The 19,300-nt window shown below is 40.5% G+C and overlaps 1 protein-coding gene across 1 annotated transcript; it reads left to right on the top strand.

Moving 5' to 3' along the window:
* Positions 1-134: 134 nt before the first annotated feature.
* LOC119914537 (huntingtin-interacting protein 1-related protein-like) lies at positions 135-17,392 on the top strand. Its single transcript, XM_038733888.1, is given in 34 exon segments — positions 135-405; positions 799-862; positions 3,260-3,402; positions 3,494-3,550; positions 4,223-4,303; positions 4,387-4,463; positions 4,573-4,634; positions 5,102-5,242; positions 5,332-5,389; positions 5,474-5,549; positions 5,639-5,767; positions 6,551-6,673; positions 6,788-6,971; positions 7,072-7,160; positions 7,629-7,745; positions 7,872-7,973; positions 9,193-9,387; positions 10,051-10,161; positions 10,242-10,436; positions 10,518-10,665; positions 11,171-11,257; positions 11,343-11,450; positions 11,553-11,689; positions 13,092-13,202; positions 13,288-13,346; positions 13,450-13,480; positions 13,573-13,635; positions 14,465-14,565; positions 14,675-14,780; positions 15,771-15,894; positions 16,116-16,177; positions 16,274-16,422; positions 16,424-16,964; positions 17,095-17,392. Coding segments are annotated over 34 exon segments (3,948 nt in total). The 5' UTR covers positions 135-324; the 3' UTR covers positions 17,131-17,392.
* The last annotated feature ends 1,908 nt before the right edge of the window (positions 17,393-19,300 follow it).

Raw genomic sequence — 19,300 nt, forward strand, 5'->3', positions numbered from 1 at the left:
CATGTCAGCTGTGTTTTATTGTCTGACAATCGCAGCTTTTAATAAACCCAAAACTCCAGTACGCGGTTTTACGCATTGGGTGAGAAGTTGGAGAGCTTTTAATGCTTTGGGTACTTGAGGGTCAGTTTTATTAAGGAAGATTACGATGTGTTTGAAGAAGCGAAAAGCGAATTAAAAGAGGAATCTGTTCGGGGCATGCGCGCGGAGCGTCTGGCACACCTGTCATTGGTCTAGAGAAGCACGAGAGCACAGGTGAGGCGCCGACACCTGGAGCCGGACCTCTGTGGATTTAACTTTTAGTTTGCGTGGAGTAAAGTAACAAACATGAGCAAAACGAAGAATAAAAGTGAGAATAAGACGGAAAAGGCTTTGGCTGCGGAGAAAGAGCAGTTCGGGAAACAGCAGGTACGTAATTATTTTTTTTGATTAAGGCTAAATTAAACAAGTTTCAGGCCTGCATAAAGTCTTTTGTCCTGAATCGATATATAGCTTTACAGTTTGTTAAATTCAGCTAAGTGATGCCTTGTTACCTGCTCACACATACTATTTGATTACTATTTATATTTTAGAAAGGGCACTAACACAAATAACATGTAAATTTGAACATTTCAGAGGAAATGTGAACTCTTTTATACTATTAATTTGGCTTTAAGACAGACTTAAAGCCTTCTCGGCTGTGCTAAATCCAACTTTGACCTTTTGTTTTAAATTAAAGGCCTTTTCTATTTCTACAAGCGGCAGCCTGAAGTTGACTTGTAAGGAAGTTGGTTGAGTCCTAATTTGTCTCCTTTCTTTCAGCTCCACAACATCAGCAAAACTCTCACGTCCGCTGAAACCCCGCCCAAAGAGAAATATGTCCGCAGTATCCTTTTTATTAACACTTACCAGCAAGATTACCTCTTCCCAGTCAACTTCAAAAATAATTTACAACTTGGATTATTTACTGAGTAATTGCTTTAAACTGGCCGAGTCTACAGCCATGCAGGCGTAAAGTGTGTTAGCCTGAAAGTTTCATCATCTAAATGTACTTAAAGTAGCTTATCAACAAAAGGTACGCGACTCCTATGCAGAATGACTCCTTTCACTGTGTCCTATTACTATAGAATATTATACTATTCTGTTGTTATCACTAAGAATACATGTAAGAGCATTTTAATCTAATTTCTCAATGTGAAGTGAAGTTTAGATACAGTCCCCTCCTGGAACTGTAAGGCAGATTCCTTTGTTTTGTTGTTGTTCACTGAAGAGATTTGGGTTTAAGATGAGTATGAGACAAGAGTTCAGAAATTCAGCTCTCATTTCCTGGTATTCACATCTAGATGTGTTAAACAACTCGGGACATACCACCCTTTGTATTAGACCACAGCATTCTTAGGTGAGCAAAAGTAAAGGAACAAATAATCTTAAAGTAAATAACATTTAATATTTGGTGGCATAACCCTTGCTTGCAGTAACAGCCTCAAGTCTGCGACCCATCGAAATTACCAAACTGTTGCATTCTTCATTTGTGATGCTATTCCAGGTTTGTTTCGGGGTGTTTCTCCCTTCAGTCTCCTCTTAAGGAAGTGAAATGCAGCTCTATTGGGTTAAAGTCAGCTGATTGACTTGGCCAGTCTAAAACCTTCCACTTTTTCCCCCTGATGAAGTCCAGTGTGCTTTGGCTCATTGTCCTGCTGCATGATAAACTTCCTCCCCATTAGTTTCAATGCATTTCTCCGTAAATTATCAGACAAAATGTTTCTGTACATTTCTGAATTCATTCTGCTGCGACCATCATCAGTTACATCATCAATAAATATTAATGAGCCTGTTCCAGAAGCAGCCATGCACGTCCAAGACATGACATCACCTCCAGCATGCTTCACAGATGAGCTTGTGTGCTTCGGATCATAAGCAGTTCCTTTCTTTCTCCACACTTTGGCCTTTCCATCACTTTGCTAGAGATTAATCTTGGTCTCATCAGTCCATAAGATTGTGCTCCAGATCTTTTGCAGCTCATCTCTGTACTTCTTTGCAAATTTCAATCTGGCCTTCCGATGATTCTTCCTGCTGATGAGTGGTTTGCATCTTGTGGTGTGGCCTCTATATTTCTGCTCTCTGAGTCTTCTTCCAACAGTGGATTGTGATACCTTCACCCTGCACTGTGGAGGTCGTTGGTGATGTTTTCTTCACAGCTCTCATGATATTTCTGTCATCAACTACTGTTATTTTCCTTGGCCGACCTGTTTTGGACGTCTGTTGCTCAGTACACCAGTAGTTTCTTTCTTTTTCAGGACTTTCCAAATTGTTGTGCTTGCTATGCCCAATGTTTGTCCAATGGCTCTGGTCGATTTTCCTTCTTTTCTCAGCTTGACAATGTCTCCCATAGACAGCTCTCTGGTCTTCATGTTGGTTTATCCTCTTTAACAGGAAATGCAGTCGTTATAGGTTTGAACCAAGGATGAAAACTTAGACTAGTCATGCAGAGCTATTTAATGTTTGGACAGTGAACCTAAAGGGCAACACCTGGGCAACAAGAAACATCTGTCAGTCACATGTTCCAATAGTTTTGGACGGGACTGTATGTTTTACCCTACTGGGTAGATTAGTAGTATAGGACTGCATCATATCATGTTTTTTAAAAGTAATGTAACTGAAGATGTCAGATAAAAGTAGCCGACTCGAAGCAAGTTGCATAAAATTGAAATACTCAAGTAAAGTAGGCCTACAGCTGTGTCAAATTTGTACTTAACATTACTTGAGTAAATTCCACCACTGATCCTGAGGTGAACGTGAACATAACAAGTTTCAATCCATCCAATAGTTGTCGAAACTTTTCTCTCAAGGGTCCAAGGACAGAGGGTGTCCTATGCTGTACAGATTATAAAGCCCCTTATGGTAGATCTTTGATATTTGGCTTGACTTGATCACCAAAACCATTAGGATTAATCTGTGTGTGTAGCAAATTTGATGGCAATCAATCTGAAATCTTAAAATATTTAATTTTGAATAACAAATGTCAACCTCACGGTGAAGCTAGAGGAAAAGACAGTAGGATTCATCCTCTGGGGACCATGAACGTCTGTACAAACGTTCAGTCCAATCCATTTAATAGTTGTTGAGATATTTCAGTCTGGACCAAAATGATGGAAAAACCGAACATGTCATCACTAGAGCCACAGCTAAAAATCAAACAGTAATGTAATGGATTTGCTAAATCACAAGTCTTAGATTGAGATTATTGCATTAGTATTTTGGTGTTTCCTTGACAGCTGTGAAGATATCATCATAGGAACATATAAGGATGGTGGAGCTATGACCTTCTGGTCCTACGCTCTGAACGTGCCTCTGTCCAGCAACGCCATCATCAGCTGGAAGTTCTGCTATCTGCTGCACAAAGTGCTCCGGGACGGACACAAAAATGTAAGATCAAATTTATAAACATCCTCTCGAGCTTCTTGTTCTTCTTCCTGTTGGTGATGTGTGATCTATCTTTTTTCTGTCTGACCTACAGGCTGTAAGAGATTCTCACAGATACTGTCGCAACGTTAAAGATATGGGCACCCTCTGGGTGAGTAGCACAACAACGGAAGTAGTACTCAGATCTATTCAAAGTAAAAGTACCAAAACAACAATGTGAAAATACTACTACAAATAAAAGTCCTGCCTGTTAGCTAGCTAGTTTTATCTACTTTATATACACTTTACTAGTTTGTCCAGTGGTTCCCAACCTAGGGCTCGGGCCCCTCCAAAGAATCAACAGATAAATCGGAGGGGCCGTAAGATGATTAAGGGGATAGGAGAGATGAAAAAACAAAGTTTTGAAACATAAGTTTTAGATTTCCTCTACTCTGTATCTTTTTGTGAAATATTGGAACATTTTTTTTTGTGTTTTTGAGCCTGCAACAGTTATTTAAATGAAAACCTGGGAGAAGTTTAGAGGGAAAATGTTTCTTTGGTGATGGATCAGTGGATAAGACACATGCCTTTGGTGTGAGAGACCCGGGTTTGATTCCCCACTTTGACACGTCCACCAATGTGTCCCTGAGCAAGACACTTAACCCCTAGTTGCTGAAATGTGACAAGGACACACAACTAGACACAAAATAGAAACTATAAATGTAAAATATATACAGTAGAGTAGTGTATAAAGTACAATATTTGAATTGTTATGTTTTATCTTTCTATTTTGTGTTGTACAAATAAATGGACTACTACTGATACCTTTAAATTTTCTTCACAGGGAAACTTGCATGATCGATATGGACACATTGTTGCCTTGTCTGCCAAATTCCTCTGCCTCAAAATGGAATTTCATGCGAAGGTATAACGTAAATATATATTGTTTTGTTTTATATAATTATATGTGGGAAATTGAGAATGATAAAACCATCTGATCCTCCACAGCACAAAGTGATCCCAGGCAACATGGAGGCCTCTGACGAGACCTTGGAGAAGGAAGCAGGAAATGACATGAACAAAGTGTAAGTTTTCTAAAACCCACAACTATGAGCAGTTGCCACATGAATACTGTGTTTCTCATTACATGTGTGGTTAAATGTGTTTCATTAATGTTGTTTTAATGTACTGTAGGTTAGATATGACAGAGGAACTGTTGGATTGCTTGGATGCTGGACTGAAGATGTCTGAGACAGGTGAGTCCGCAGGGAGGTGACGCTCTCAACATCTCTATCAGATTCAGGTTCGCTTATTGTTATCCGATAGCAAAACCAGCTTGAAAGTAATGTTACAGTTTCTAATGAGATGCCCCTGGTGATATTCTATATTTTTATGATTTTCACCATGAAAAGACCAAAAAACCACACCATGTTCATCTGTCTCTTAGTGCTCTCTGACGTTGAACCATCGGTTCCTACTGAAGACTTAAAAATTGCCTCATAAATATATAGTTTTATTTTTATAAAGGCTCAACAATTTCCTAAAGCAACTGCTCACTGTAGTTTATACTAAATGCTGCTCAAACTGGAGGAAAAATGCATTTCTCAGCGAATATTTTCAGCAGCGGATGATACTTGTTATGGTATTTGTTGAAGAAAAATATTGAATACTTCCAACATTTTCCTGTAATTTGGCTTTGATGTTGTGTTTTTCTTGTATAAAGTTCTGCGTCAGCTGGACGCCAATGCTGCCAAATCTACAACTCCAGCTGGACTGTGCAGACTGACGCCTCTGATACCCCTCATACTGGACTGCAGCTTTCTCTACCACTTCTCTGTCCTGTTGATGTTCAAACTTCACAGCCGTGAGTGACGTAGAAATATGTTGTTTTATTCAATCCAACCCTACTGCATTAGAGCAAGTCTTAAATCCACCATTACCTCTGCTTTACAGGCATTGCTCCAGAAGTTCTTCTTGGACATCGAGAGCGGTTCCGGGATCTATTTAACAAGTATGTTATCAGTATTATTAGACAAGAACACACTCGTATATCTCTCATGAGTTCTGTCAGTGACAGCTGTGTTTTCCTCTGCAGCCTCACACAGTTCTTCAACAGAGCCAGAGAAATTGAGTTCTTTAAAAGTATCATCCAGATCCCAGATCTCCCTGATGTAAGTAACCGGTTGGGAGTATAGTACGTACATTTGTTCTGTGTGGTTTTCCATCTTACACATGTATTTTGTTTATTACAACCCCACAGGCTCCTCCAAACTTCCTCCGCGCCGCTGCCTTGGGCGAATATAAAAAGCAAGTGGTGGTGATGCCCAACGAGGAACGTGAAGAGGAGGAGGAAGTGGAGCCGCAACCAGAGTTTAGGGAAGCGCCGCAGGTATGCATCAATAAATACAAGGTTATAAGGTTGGTTGTTTGTCATTATACATACATGGTTGTATAGCCAAACAAAGGTTTGTAGTCCCTTCATGCAACACGCACAGAACAGATAATTAATGTGTAACATATACAATAAATAAAATGAAACAATACGCTACAAACACCAAGAAGATTCTGCAGTGCATGTTTTGAATTTGCGTCTGGGGAGAATGTAAACATCAGCAACAAGATGATGATATGGTTTCGTCTTTACTTGAAAAAATCTGACATTTGGGAAACAGAATCCATCTGGACTGTGTTTGACCACCAAGCATCATCAATGTATCTTGGACCACCTGCCAAGTGCTTGATCTGGGATGTTGATGGGGCAGGTCTCTGTAAAGATGTGGGCACAACAGTCTCTGATTCATGCTGCTTGGCCAACTTGAGTCCCAGACAGTCCAGTCCAGACCGGACCTGTAGTAGCAGCCTTAAGTCAAAGCTGGGAGAACATGGCTCCTATCCCAGCTCTCTTTCCTCTCCTCTGAGTGATCACCCCACCCGCCGTGGTGCCTGGTCCAACTGATCGGGCCGGGTGGATCGTAGTCCGCTGCTCTTTAATCCAAAACCTCGTCTTCCTTTTCCAGTGACTGTATTTCTGTCATATGTAACAAGTGTTTCAGCTACAAAGCCAGAAAAAAACTGATGGAAAAACAGAAGTGTAGCAAAGTTAGAAGGTTTGAATGTTTTTCACCTCTTTTTCTGGTATCATAGCTATCTTTTTATTTTTTTTTCATGACAGTACTATTTGCTCAATCAAATGGGACCACCTGATGCTTCACTCGGGCAGAAGGAAGCAGAGAATGAAAGTCTGAAGAGAGAGCTAGAAGCTCTCAGACCAGAACTTAAGCTCATCAAGACCGAGGTAAGTTTGGCTTCCAGGAGTTGATGAACAATTTCCAGTTGCTTTCTTCACATTTCCAGTATAAACTATTCAATAAAGGTGAAACATATCCTCCTCGTTCCTCTTCTTTTTAAGGCTCAAAGGTATGTAACTGAGTTAAAGGCTAAAGTGAATCGTCTGGAAGCCGAGGTCGAGGAGCAGCGCACCAACAAACAGATGGCTATGATGGAAAAGGAACAACTGCAGATGGAAGTGGAAGCTTTACGGCATGCTAATGTCGCCAATGTCGGGGCTCAGATCGGATTCAAGGAGGCAGACAGTGAGTGCACAGATTTGTGTCCAGGTGTTAAACAGCTATATTAATGTAGTTGAATATTTCTGAGATAATGTGTTCTCTTCATCTCATCGTCTCTACACAGCAAGAGCTCAGGCAGCAGAGCTTCGGTTCACTCAACTCAAAGAGCGACATGCAGAGCTGATTACAAGTCACGCTGACTTAATGAAGAAGGTAATCTGCACCGCCATTGTTGTTTCTTTCATGACCGTAAAGGAAAAGTTTGACATTTTTTCACTGTCTTGCGGAGAGGTAGAGGGGATATCTCTCTCATATCTATACAGTAAATGTGACGCTTCAGCCAGCAGTCTGTTAGCTTAGCACAAAGACTGGAAGTAGGTGAAATCAGCCAAAATAGTCCAGCACATAAAACCATAACCTGCCAGTTCTGCACATTTTATGTTCAAGTTATAACATGAACAAGTGCTTATAGGCTGATATTTCAACTTTGGACAGAGCCAGGCTATTTGTTTCCACTGCTTTCAGTCTTCCAGCTAGCTTCATATTTACCATAACAAAGAGTCGTTATCTTTGTCTATGTGTGGCCCTGCGATGGACTGGCGACGATGGATGGAAGAGTCGTTATATTATTTAAATTGAGGTTTTTGGTTCCTCTGAAATGTTGCCTGTGTGTTTGTGCAGAACGCAGAGACAGTAAAGTTGTTGTCTGGTACAAAAGAAGGCCAAGAAGATTTGCTGAGAGCCAAACAGCAGCTGGAAAATGAGCTGGAAAATCTACGGCAGGAGAAAAGAAACACAGTGAGACCTCGTCAACTTGTGCCCTATAAACATAACACACAGTACAGATATCTTTTTCAATCTGAAAAACTTCTGTGTTAGACAAATAATGGTGAATATTGACTAGGTGTCACTTCTCCCGATCAGATGAATCAGCAGCAGCAGGAGTTTGAATGCCTGAACAAAGAACTACTGGAGCAAAGAGCAGAGCTGGCTCTCCTTCGCAGTGCTCTGAACAACAAAGAGATGGTAAGGTACCATGGCTCAGTATGAGAGGTGGAAATCACAAATAACTTTGCTGATTCAAATCACTTCATTCAGTTCAAAGATTCGTTGTCACCTTTGATGAGCTAAGCTAAGCTAAGCGGCCCCATCGCTGCTCAAATGCACTTCACTTCAGTGCATCACCAGTTCTGTGTTCAGTCTGTTTGTGGTCCAAGCTAGTTTTAGTTCAGTGCAAAACTAGCTAATAAAAGCACTGTACATGAGTTTAATAGCTCAGCAGCCTGTTATTTAGGACTCAGTTATCAGATTATGATTGCTTCTTTATTGCGCCTCTGTAAAGTTACTAAGAACTTGGTATGAGAATGTTTCCTTCTTAAGCTTCCTTAAGAATACAGCTTGGGGATGTGAGATGACCATGTCAGGTTCTCTGTTCACCTGCTCCACCTCAGCTCCACTGATGTAGACAGGAGTGTGTGTCTTTATCTCCTTATTCCTGAGATCAACGATCAGCTCCTTGGTGTTGCTGATGTTGAGCAGTAGGTTGTTCGCTGTATACCACTCTGCAAGATTATCAATTTCCTCCCGATATGAAGTCTCATCGAAATCTGGCCGATGATGGTAGTGTCGTCTCAAACTTCACAACAGAGTTCTCTCCATGTCAGGGGATGCAGATGTGGGTATACAGCGTGAACAGGACGCTGAGCACACAGACCTGTATTTAAGCCCAATGTGCTGGTTTTGTGGATCAGTTTCATGGGGGAGATATTGTCCCGTAGGTATGCAGGTAGGTAGGTTAATACAGTTGTTTGTTTTCATTTTGTGATGGCTGTGTTTCTTAAGAAAGCTTGAGAAGGCTACATTCCCTCGCCAAGTTCTTGTCAGCTTTTACAGAGGAGCAATAGAAAGCATTAATAGAAACATCACAAACTGGCATGGGGTGTGCACGGCCCAGGACCACAGTCTTAACCACAAACAGATCAGGACCAACATGCTCCCCCATGTGCTTTTTGTTCAGCCAATGTAATTTATTACAGAAAGTATATATTGTAAATCCCATGACCCTAAATAGCATGTTTTCTATCATTGTGTTAGTTAAGGATGGATTTCTAGTGAAAATGATTAATTCCCCCTTTTGCTGGGGAACACCCTCAAAGACATCTGCAGGTTCCCGGACCCCACTTTGAAAACTGCTGATTTAGAGGTCTTTTATTTACTCGCATGTTTCTGTTTTAAATTTCGCCAGGAGGGATCTCAGGTGAGCAGCAGCCTGGCAGCTCTGCAGGCGGAGCGCGAAGTGCTGCTGCGCTCTGCCAGAGAGAAAGACGCAGAGCTTTCATCTCTGAGACTACAGGCACAGCAGCAGCAGGGCTCCCTGGACCTGGAGAGAGACAGACTCAACCGAGAGCTGGAGGCCCTGAGAGCTCAGCTGCAGCAGCAGGTACCGACTGAAGACACAGCAGCTGGACCATATGAAGGAAAAATGCACATAGAGGGCTATCATGAAAGTCTTAAATCATCTAACACTCATCAACATGCAGTCAGCAGAGCACAGTACTACTGTTTGTCTACATATGTGCTTCCTGTCTTCCTCTCAGATTGACTGGGACAGATTTGCTGACTGCCCCCAGAGTCAAAACTAAAAAAGTAAAAGCAGTATTTTAATGTACCACATTTCAGAATACTTTACTGTTTACCCCTTTTAAATTATATTAAAGTTATTTATTTTTATTTCTCACTGCCCGGTAGCTATGCTGTAATATTTTCATGTGTATGCGCTAGTGTTATAGTACTCAAGACTGGTCTTAAGACCACTTTTTGATGTACTCGGTCTTGTCTCGGTCTTGGACATTGAGGACTCTGGATTTTATTTCAAGACCATAACTTTGGGAATATCAATAAATTGCTTATGCAATTTCTCAATCTAAGTAGGAAAGTCACTCTTTCCATCTGATCTCATGACTCCCTGATGTTTTTGGTGGATCGGCGTGTGACTAGTTGTAAATAAAGTGGCGTGCATGTCTGTGTGATCTACTCTTAACCCCTTTTTATGTCTTATGTAATTCACTTTGAATCATCTTGTTGTTTCCTTGCCTTTCCGTAGCTTGGCATCAACGCAGAGCAGAAGTTAGAGATCGACAGACTGAGACGAGAGCTGGACTCGACACGAGCAGAACTGACACGAGCAAACAGCGCCCTGCAGAGCAAAGAAATGGTAGAAACATTTCTAGTAACTTTTCTGACAACCCTTAAAAGTCCTCTCGAACACAAAGTGACGCATGTTTTGACCCTCAGAGTGGTACCCAGCTGAACAGCACACTGGCAGGGCTGCAGGTGGAGAGGGAGGTGTTGCTGCGCTCGGTGAGGGAGCAGGAGGCCGAGCTGAACTCCCTCAGACATCAAGCTCAGCTCCACCAGAGCAACCTGGAGCAGGAGAGGCAGCGCAGCAGCATGGAGCTGGGAAACCTGCACGCTCAGCTACAGCAGCAGGTGCTGTGTTTATGACTGCACGGGGAAGCTGTTGTGAATTTGTGGTTAGTTGCTGATGGGTTTGTGTGTGTGTTGAATCAGGCGTGTCGTGAAGGTGAACTGGCCCAGAAGCTGCAGGAGGAGCAATTCTGTCTGCTGCAATGTGCAGTGGTGGAGGCTGAGGGCATCATACTGGACGCTGTGGCCAAACTGGACGACCCCATACATGTCAGCTGCATCAGCTCACCTGGTAAAACCTCTTTCATTTCCTCCAATCCAAAAAAATCACAATTATTACATTGAATTTACTTAAATCTTGGGCTGTCAATTAATCCGTTGACTGTTTTTTCAATAATCGGTAAATAATAGTGAAATATTTCCCCAGAGCTCAGGTTGACTTCTTTAAATTGCTTGTTTTCTGAGTTACAAGAACACAAAGTAAATCTGTTGAATAGCTACACTACAGTTAAGCAACCTTCATCAGGTATTTCACATTATAAACAACAAGCCTGCGAATAAAAGCAACAGCAACAAATCTCAGGTGAAGATAAAAATACTTTTAGAGTTATAATCCTTAAGATTTCAGTCTTGGTTGTTGTGGTGACACTTATTATTATTATTATTATTATTATTATTATTAGTGATATAACTACTTATGAATGCAAAAAAAGGGAGTTTAAAAGTCTTGCTTAGTCCTTAAATTGTTATTTTGTGTTTTCATACGGTTTCTCTCACCAGTTCTTTCTGTTTTTCAGATTATTTGATGAATCGAGCTGAAATCACTCTGGTTTCTATTGACAAAATGCAGCAAAACCATTCAGTCTACTTGGGAAACAGGAATGGTGAGTGTGTTGTGTTCAGGTTTGGAGTATGTTTACCTCAGACGATGAGTGTATCTAGTATCTAATGCTCCTTTATTCTCTTTAGATGCCAGTGGTTTGTTGAGAGCGGTCACACAGTTCTCCCACCTCGCAGCTGACACGATTGTCAACGGAGCAGCAACATCACACTCTGCTCCCACCGACCAGGCTGACTGTTAAGAGACACACGTTCACACTGTTACTGTTATAGACTAAACACTTTATGCACAAATAGTAAACACTCCAACACTCCCTCCTGTTTCTTTGTCTCGTGCAGGTTTAACTGACAGCTGTCGGGATTGTGCGAATCACTGCCTTCAGTTCTTGAAGGACTTGAAGCTTCAGGCCAGTTTACCGAGAGCAGACCCCTCTGCGGTACGCTACACTGTTCAGCGCATCCTCGCTTTGGGAAAGGTGAGACGGATTGTACCTTTTTGTCAGAGTAACAACACTAACGGCCATGCTAGCAGCTCAGTGAGTGGTGCTTTGAGCTAAATGCTAAAATGCTGATGTTCAGCAGGTATAATGTTCATTCTGGTTCTTAGTGAAGCATGTTGGCACGTTAATAGGCTATTTGATAATTAGCGCTAAACACAAAGTACAGCTGAGGCTGATGGGACGTCAGTAGTTTTGCGGGTGTTTGGTCATAAAACAAAGTATTTGAAAAACTAAAATTTTAACCTGGTGCTAGATGAAAAGCAAGGAATCACAATTCAAGGATTATTACAATTCAAGGATCAAGGATATCTTTATTGTCCCCAAGTGGCAATTTGTTGTATAGACAGCAGTCAACACACAACTATCAACAGTCACAACTCACAAGCAAGCAATACAAACAGGCCAAAAATAGATAGAAACTAAGAAAGACACTTGCGTTAAAAGGCCACAGAAACAATAAAACAATAAAATGGACATACGGTGAATACTGAAATGGCCAATAGCAGCTGGGACAAATGAATTTCTAAGTTTGTCCTGCATATGTTGGCGTCCTGTATCTACGGCCAGAAGGATGCAACTTAAACTCGTCAGAGGGTGGCTAGGATCAGCGTGGATTGAATGGGCTTTCTTCAAAGTCCGAACCTCATAGTGCAGAAGGTTGTTCAAACTTGTGCCTGCAATTTTCTCACACTCTTTGATGCTTTGCAATCTATTTTTGTTTGAGACCGAGTGACCCGTACCAACTGACCAACGAGAATGTAAGAACAGATTTGATTAAACGAGAATAAAACATTTTACCCCCTAAGACTTTTCACTCACAATCACAAATGTCAACCTCATGGTGGCGCTAGAGGGAACGTCAGAGCATCACCAAAGTTCATACGATACACCATCTAGGATCCATGAAGATCTGTACAAAATGTTGCGGCCATACATAGATGTTGAGCTACTTAACTGGATGAATGAAAACTTTAATCTGCTAGTGGATTCTTTAGATTGTATTCCCTCGGGACCTTGAATATCAGTACAAAACTTTATTCATCCAATAGTTTCTTCTAAGATATGTGGGTCTGGACCAAAGTAGGGCACTGACCTATACAGCCAAAATATTTACATTAAGTAAATCTCCAAACCCCATTTTCAGAGATGTAAATGAGAGAAGGATGTTCTTACTGTCAGGATTGATAAAATTACACTTGTAAAGACAATTATGAAAGACTGCAGCATTGTATCTATTGTATCAAACTCTATTTCTGTTTGTTTTTGTCCCATTTATTCCACCTGTCCTTTTATTTTAAATAAAAAATGCATACATTTTTACCAGTTACAAACACTTTTGTGCTGCAGCTCTGATTATAACTGTGTGTTTCCTGTTTAGGATTTGCGTCCAAAAGGGCAGGATGTGCAGAAAGGAGAGCTGGGATACATGGTGGATAAAGAGATGATCGCTACGTCAACTGCCATCGAAGAGGCTGTGCTGCGAATGGACGTAAGGACACACACATCATGACAAGATAATCTCTGGACCACACCTTCTGATGCTTAACATTTCTGTTTCAATTTGTGTTTCTCAGGAGATACTGAATCAGGCAAAGAGAGACACTTCTGGCATCAAGCTTGAGGTCAACCAGAGGTGAGACGAATACTGTGTCGTCCTAAAACTGTTCATTTTTTCAGAGTCACTTTCCGCCATGTAATCTGTGTGATCTTTTTTTTTCCTCCTGTTTTCATCACAGTATCCTGGGATCCTGTTCAGACCTGATGAAAGTAAGGAGTCTGACTACTTTCAATCACACTTCTCTTAAGTTGTGATTCATTTTCACTCAGTGTTTTCTTCTCTCTCGCTCTTTTCTCTCCAGGCTGTTCATATGCTGGTGACAGCTTCTACTGACCTGCAAAAAGACATTGTGGAAGGAGGCAGGGTGAGTTGGCGTGACATTCAAATTACATTAGAGTTTCAGATGTTAACCCAGGACCGAGGAAAAAGAGTAATTTGCCTTGTAGGAAAATAAGACACATTTACAAGGGTGTAATTTTCACTGGGGGTGGAAGGGTCTGTTTTTAAAATTCTTATTTTATTATTCACTAAAAGGTCACTAAAGTCGACAAAGAAACAGAAAGTGGTGGCTGATAACGAAGCTGCTGGTGCTCAGAGAGACAGGGAGTGGGTGGGGCTTTTATGAAGGAGGGAGGAGTCCCGGGTTATCTGCAAAATACAGCATACGTACATTGCAGCTTTGGACTTGAACGGACGCCTTGTACCAGAGGCAGGTTGTTCAAATGCAACAAACAAATACTACAAATTACAATTAGTAGGGTCTACAATGAATGTGCCTATGGCCTTAAAGCATGCACATTGTCCTTGCCATATTACTACTGGATGTGCAGGTTATGTTAACAGTAAATGCTCGTCTGAGACACAACTGCTAGCTATAATAGCCGTCTCGTATTGGACAAGTGTTTATTTTTGCCTACAAAAAACATTTACCTATAATATAGTCATCATTGTTAATTGTTTATCCATACATCAATTTTCTGCCGCGTATCTGGGTCACATTAATTGACTAATTATACTACTAGTAATTACTGTTGCTGGAAAGCACTGACAAAATTTCATTCTTTGACTGTGAAAAAGTTATTAAGATGCATTTAATGTGTTGTTAAATTGACTTATATTTATGTTGATTGATGCTGCAGAAGAAACCACAGTGAGTGTTTTTGGTGACACGTTTGTAATTCTTCTTCCTACAGGGGGCGGCGTCTGTTACAGACTTTTATGCCAAAAACTCTCGCTGGACAGAAGGCCTCATCTCCGCCTCCAAAGCGGTGGGCTGGGGCGCCACACAGCTGCTGTAAGCCTCCAAACATCAGTACAAACACATATATATTAGTAGTTATGTATGATACTCGTCCTGAATATCAAACTCTATAATGACCTTGCACCTGTGTGTTTCCCCTCAGAGAGTCAGCTGATCGGGTTGTGGGTGAAAAGGGGACATACGAGGAGCTCATCGCCTGCTCTCATGAGATCGCAGGGAGCACTGCCCAGCTAGTTGCTGCCTCAAAGGTACAAACTCAAGTGAAAACGTTCTCCTGTTGCTTCTGATCGCTTTAACTGCATCTAGTGGTGTTTTTTATCACAAATGTTGCTGTGGAATGACGTTTTTATGAGCGCAAATGGACACATCCACAAGCAAGAGAGTGATATTATGCACAATCAAGCAGTGGGAGATAATAACCAAGTACATTTACTCAAATATAGGACAAGTATTTTCATTGTTTGGGACTTTGTACTTCTACACTGTCACATTTCAGAGCGAAACGTAGTGCTTTTTACTCCATTGCATTTATTTGAGAGCTTTGGTTACAGGTTACTCTTCAGATTTTACATGTCATATGACCCCCTACAATAAAAAAGCTGTCTTGTTTGGGCCCCTTGTCACGTTTCAGATGTTTATGAGTTGTTTTCAGTTCCACCATTTCCCTTATAAACTTTTAAGATGTTCCATGTCAAGTCTCAAAGCGGTAAAATTATCCAGTATGTCACAAAGTAAAGAAAAGCCAACAAATGCATTCATCACAACTTGTGTTTTTTCTTCTCTCCTACCTTTACATTTAAACCACTTACGACCCCTCAGATTTATTTTGTGACCATTTGGCGGGAGTCTGCCCATAGGTTGAGAACCACTTGACTAAAATATCAAACTGTATATAAAGTAGTGAAAACTGACTGAATACGCTGTCATTGGAACTATTTATGTGATATAGATCCCACTGAGTTGTGTAGATGACCCAGAGTGACGGGGTCATTGTGAATTATTTTCAGAGCCACAAACTAATTTCCATTCGCTTTGATTGTTTTGTGCTGAGGAGGATAGAAATCTTAAAATCTGTGTAACACTAAAGTTTAGGTTAAATAAAGTGTTATATTTGATATTTGTTTGATAGCCAGTCCTTTTTAGAATATACACAGTGTAAACTCCACAGGGTACCTTTTGGTTACCCAATGTTTCTTGTAAATTCTTACAAGTGCTGCTGTGATTTACATTAACTTCAGGTGAAGGCCGACCGCAACAATAAGAAGCTGTACACGCTGAAGCAGGCCTCACGGCATGTTAACGACATGGCTGCTGTTGTTGTCACCTCCACCAAACATGGGCAGCAGAAGATCTCTGATCAAGGTCGGTATCATTAAATCTGTTTCGTTTTTTTGGCCACTTAGAGGCAGCGGAAACAAGCTGTGAACACAACATTGAGATGTTATCACATAAATTGGATAACATGTTAACAAACGGATGCCTGTTCACATATTCAGTTGTTTAGATATTTCCGTCTGGTAGAAAATGGTGGAGCGAGCAACATTACCATTTATAGATCAGCTTTAACTCTGGTGTCTTTACAGGTGTGATGGACTTCTCTGGCATGTCTCTGATCAAGCTGAAGACAGAGGAAATGGAAGCTCAGGTGAGGCCAACATGTCTCAACATTCATCATCTTGTTTTGTTTAGTTTCTGTCGATCGCGTGTTGTTGTATGACGTTGTGCTCCCTGGATCTCTCAGGTGAAGGTGCTGCAGCTGGAGAGCCAGCTGGAGCAGGAGCGAGTCCGTCTGGGGGAGCTGAGGAAGAGGCACTACGAGCTCGGGGACGCCGCCGATGACGCAGAGAACGGAGACGATAGCTTCCCGCCACCGCCACCGCCTACTCTGCTGGACTCAACGCCAGAGCCTCAGCCTTTCACAGACCAATCCCTTTGCACCGGCTCGAACGCTGCCTCTGTCTCACACACCAACAAACACCTACTCGCAGGCCCAATCCCATCCACCTCCACAGACCTATACCCCTCCACAGAGCTTCACCGCTCTGCAGACCTACATGTCAACTCAAACCTACACTCCTACTACAACCTACACCCCTCCTCAAACCTACACTCCTACTACAACCTACACACCTTCTGAAACCTACACCCCTACTACAACCTACACCCCTCCTCAAACCTACACCCCTACTACAACCTTCACACCCTCGCTGCCTTACGTCCCAGCTCAGCCCTACACACCAAACGTGACGCAAAGTTACTTAAATCCTCAGTCTTACTCACCGTCACAACCCTCATCACACACATCCAGCCTCTCCGGGCCTCAGTCCCCATCTCTGCCCCAGAAGACCCTGCAGAACAACACCGAGACCACCAAACCAGCCTCAAGGAGATCAAACATCTTTACCAAGTCTGGAAACTTGCTGAAGAACGCGGTACGTGCTGAAACCCATCTACTAGAGCTGGATTTTTATCATAATAATAATAATAATAAGAGGATAATTTGAGTAGCTGATGTATATGTGTGTGTATATATAAAAGTCTATTTGTTTTTTTCTTTTACAGTTCAAGCGAGGTGAAACTGGAACAGGGGAATCTTGATGCTTGACTGAGATTTTACTGGAAGTATAAATGTACTTTTTAACGTATTAAAAACACTGATTTTAATCTAATTTTATCTCTGTAAAAAGGTTACAGGAGGTTAAACGCAGCACAGGTGATGCACAAAAATGTTTGTTTTATTTCAGTTAAATGTGCAAAGTAAAGGTCGATGGAATATTTTCAAACGTATTTTGTAATCATACTGAAGCCTATATTATGGTACTGATTCCTGTTGTTTACCGAATTGATTTATTAAATACCATAAAATCTAAAATATCAGTGTGTTTCAGTGATTGTTTTGTAAAAGTAGCAATATCACAGTGTAAAAAACGTAACACAAACAAATGAACACAATCAGGATGAGCTTTATTTGGCAGGTATGTGTAAACATCACACCATAAACCAAAAAAACAAAACAACCACATTGCACACAGACTGAGACAATAGTGCAATGGAGTGCAAAGGATGCTGGAATAAAGTATTTTGTGCAGGTGTTATGTACGTGAGGTAGGTGGATATGATATATAAAGAGTATACAATATGAACAGTTACAGAATGATGAATAAATAAGTAGTAAACAGTAAACAGGTGGATTATTAGAGTTACTAGGTTATTATACAGGAATTGTTCCTGACACTGTGAGTCAGAAGTCAGCTGTTCATCATGTCTTTATTTAAATAAAGGAAAACAATTCAAAATATCTGAATATAACAGAATATAATGCAGTAATTAGTAGCTTGTTTCTTTATCTGAAATAACTTTTTTGGACAATCCACATTTATTTCTTCTATATATATATATATATATATATAGATAGATAGATAGATAGATAGATAGATAGATAGATAGATAGATAGATAGATAGATAGATAGATAGATAGATAGATAGATATAGAGATAGATAGATATAGAGATAGATAGATATAGAGATAGATAGATATAGAGATAGATAGATATAGAGATATAGATAGATATAGAGATATAGATAGATATAGAGATATAGATAGATATAGAGATATAGATATAGATATATATATATATATATATATAGATATATATATAGATATATATATAGATATATATGCAATGCATTTCATGTTTTCTTATTGTGCAAATCTCAAAGTGTTTGTCATTTGTTATTTAACGTTTCTTGTTAAAAGCTATTTTTCAGAACATTATTAACAAATGCTTTCAAAAAGTGATGTGGACAAAAGCAGCCTTTTTAAAAGGTGGTAGCGTAAATGACACTTAGAGCTGAGTGTGGATGAACAGTGTTAAGTGTTTGGAGGTGTCAGTCCTCCTGACCCGTGAACGTCTCTTCATGCTGTTATTTATTCTCACAGCGACCTCATCTGTCTGTTATTTCTGTCATGCGCATTACAAACTGCAATCTCACCACCATGGAAGTAGCTACTGTTGACTCCCGTGGGGACCGAAGTGGAGCTGCATCAAGTTAGAAGAAGGGAAGACACCGCAATACCGGAATTAAATGTCAGTGCATTCAAAATAAAAGCACGACACAACGCGCCTGGATACTGTCTCCAGACATAAAACAGTATGAGTAATCATTATCAGTGCAATCAATTAGTATACACGACCACTACATTTGTATTCTCAATAACATCCATAAAAACAATAAGATTAATTAATTTATGATTGTATCCATACTGTGGTTTAGTGTACACACAGATTCTGGACCCTGGACAGCACAGTTCTTTCAAAAAGGAATAAAATTATGTGGTGGGAAAAGTACTCAGATCTTTTAAAAGTACCAACACAACAGTGTAGATCTACTCCGTTACAAATACGTCGTTCATTCAGAAATGTATAGGCCTAAGTATAAATGCATTAGCAGCAAAATGACCTTAAAGTACTCATTAGTAAAAATACTTATTAAGCAGAGTGGCCCATTTCAGAATAATCTACATATGTTGATGCAGTGTTCATCACTTTGTTGTCGGTAAAAATGGAGGTGTTTTAACTATTTCATATACTGCTGGTTATTAATCCAGTGGTTCTCAAATGTTTTCACATAAAGGAAAAAATAAGCCACTGATCCCATTTGATAGAATTTTTGCTTTTTATATGTTCTAATATAGAGAAAGTTTAAGAAACAAATGGTTCTACATTGTGTTACATATGGTCAGTGTCTGGGAGTAACTAGTTACAT

The sequence above is a fragment of the Micropterus salmoides genome, unplaced genomic scaffold (assembly GCF_014851395.1).
Source record: "Micropterus salmoides isolate LMB-PRFRI ecotype aquatic unplaced genomic scaffold, ASM1485139v1 Ms_hic_scaffold_20, whole genome shotgun sequence".
In the NCBI taxonomy this organism is placed as follows: Eukaryota; Metazoa; Chordata; class Actinopteri; order Centrarchiformes; family Centrarchidae; genus Micropterus; species Micropterus salmoides.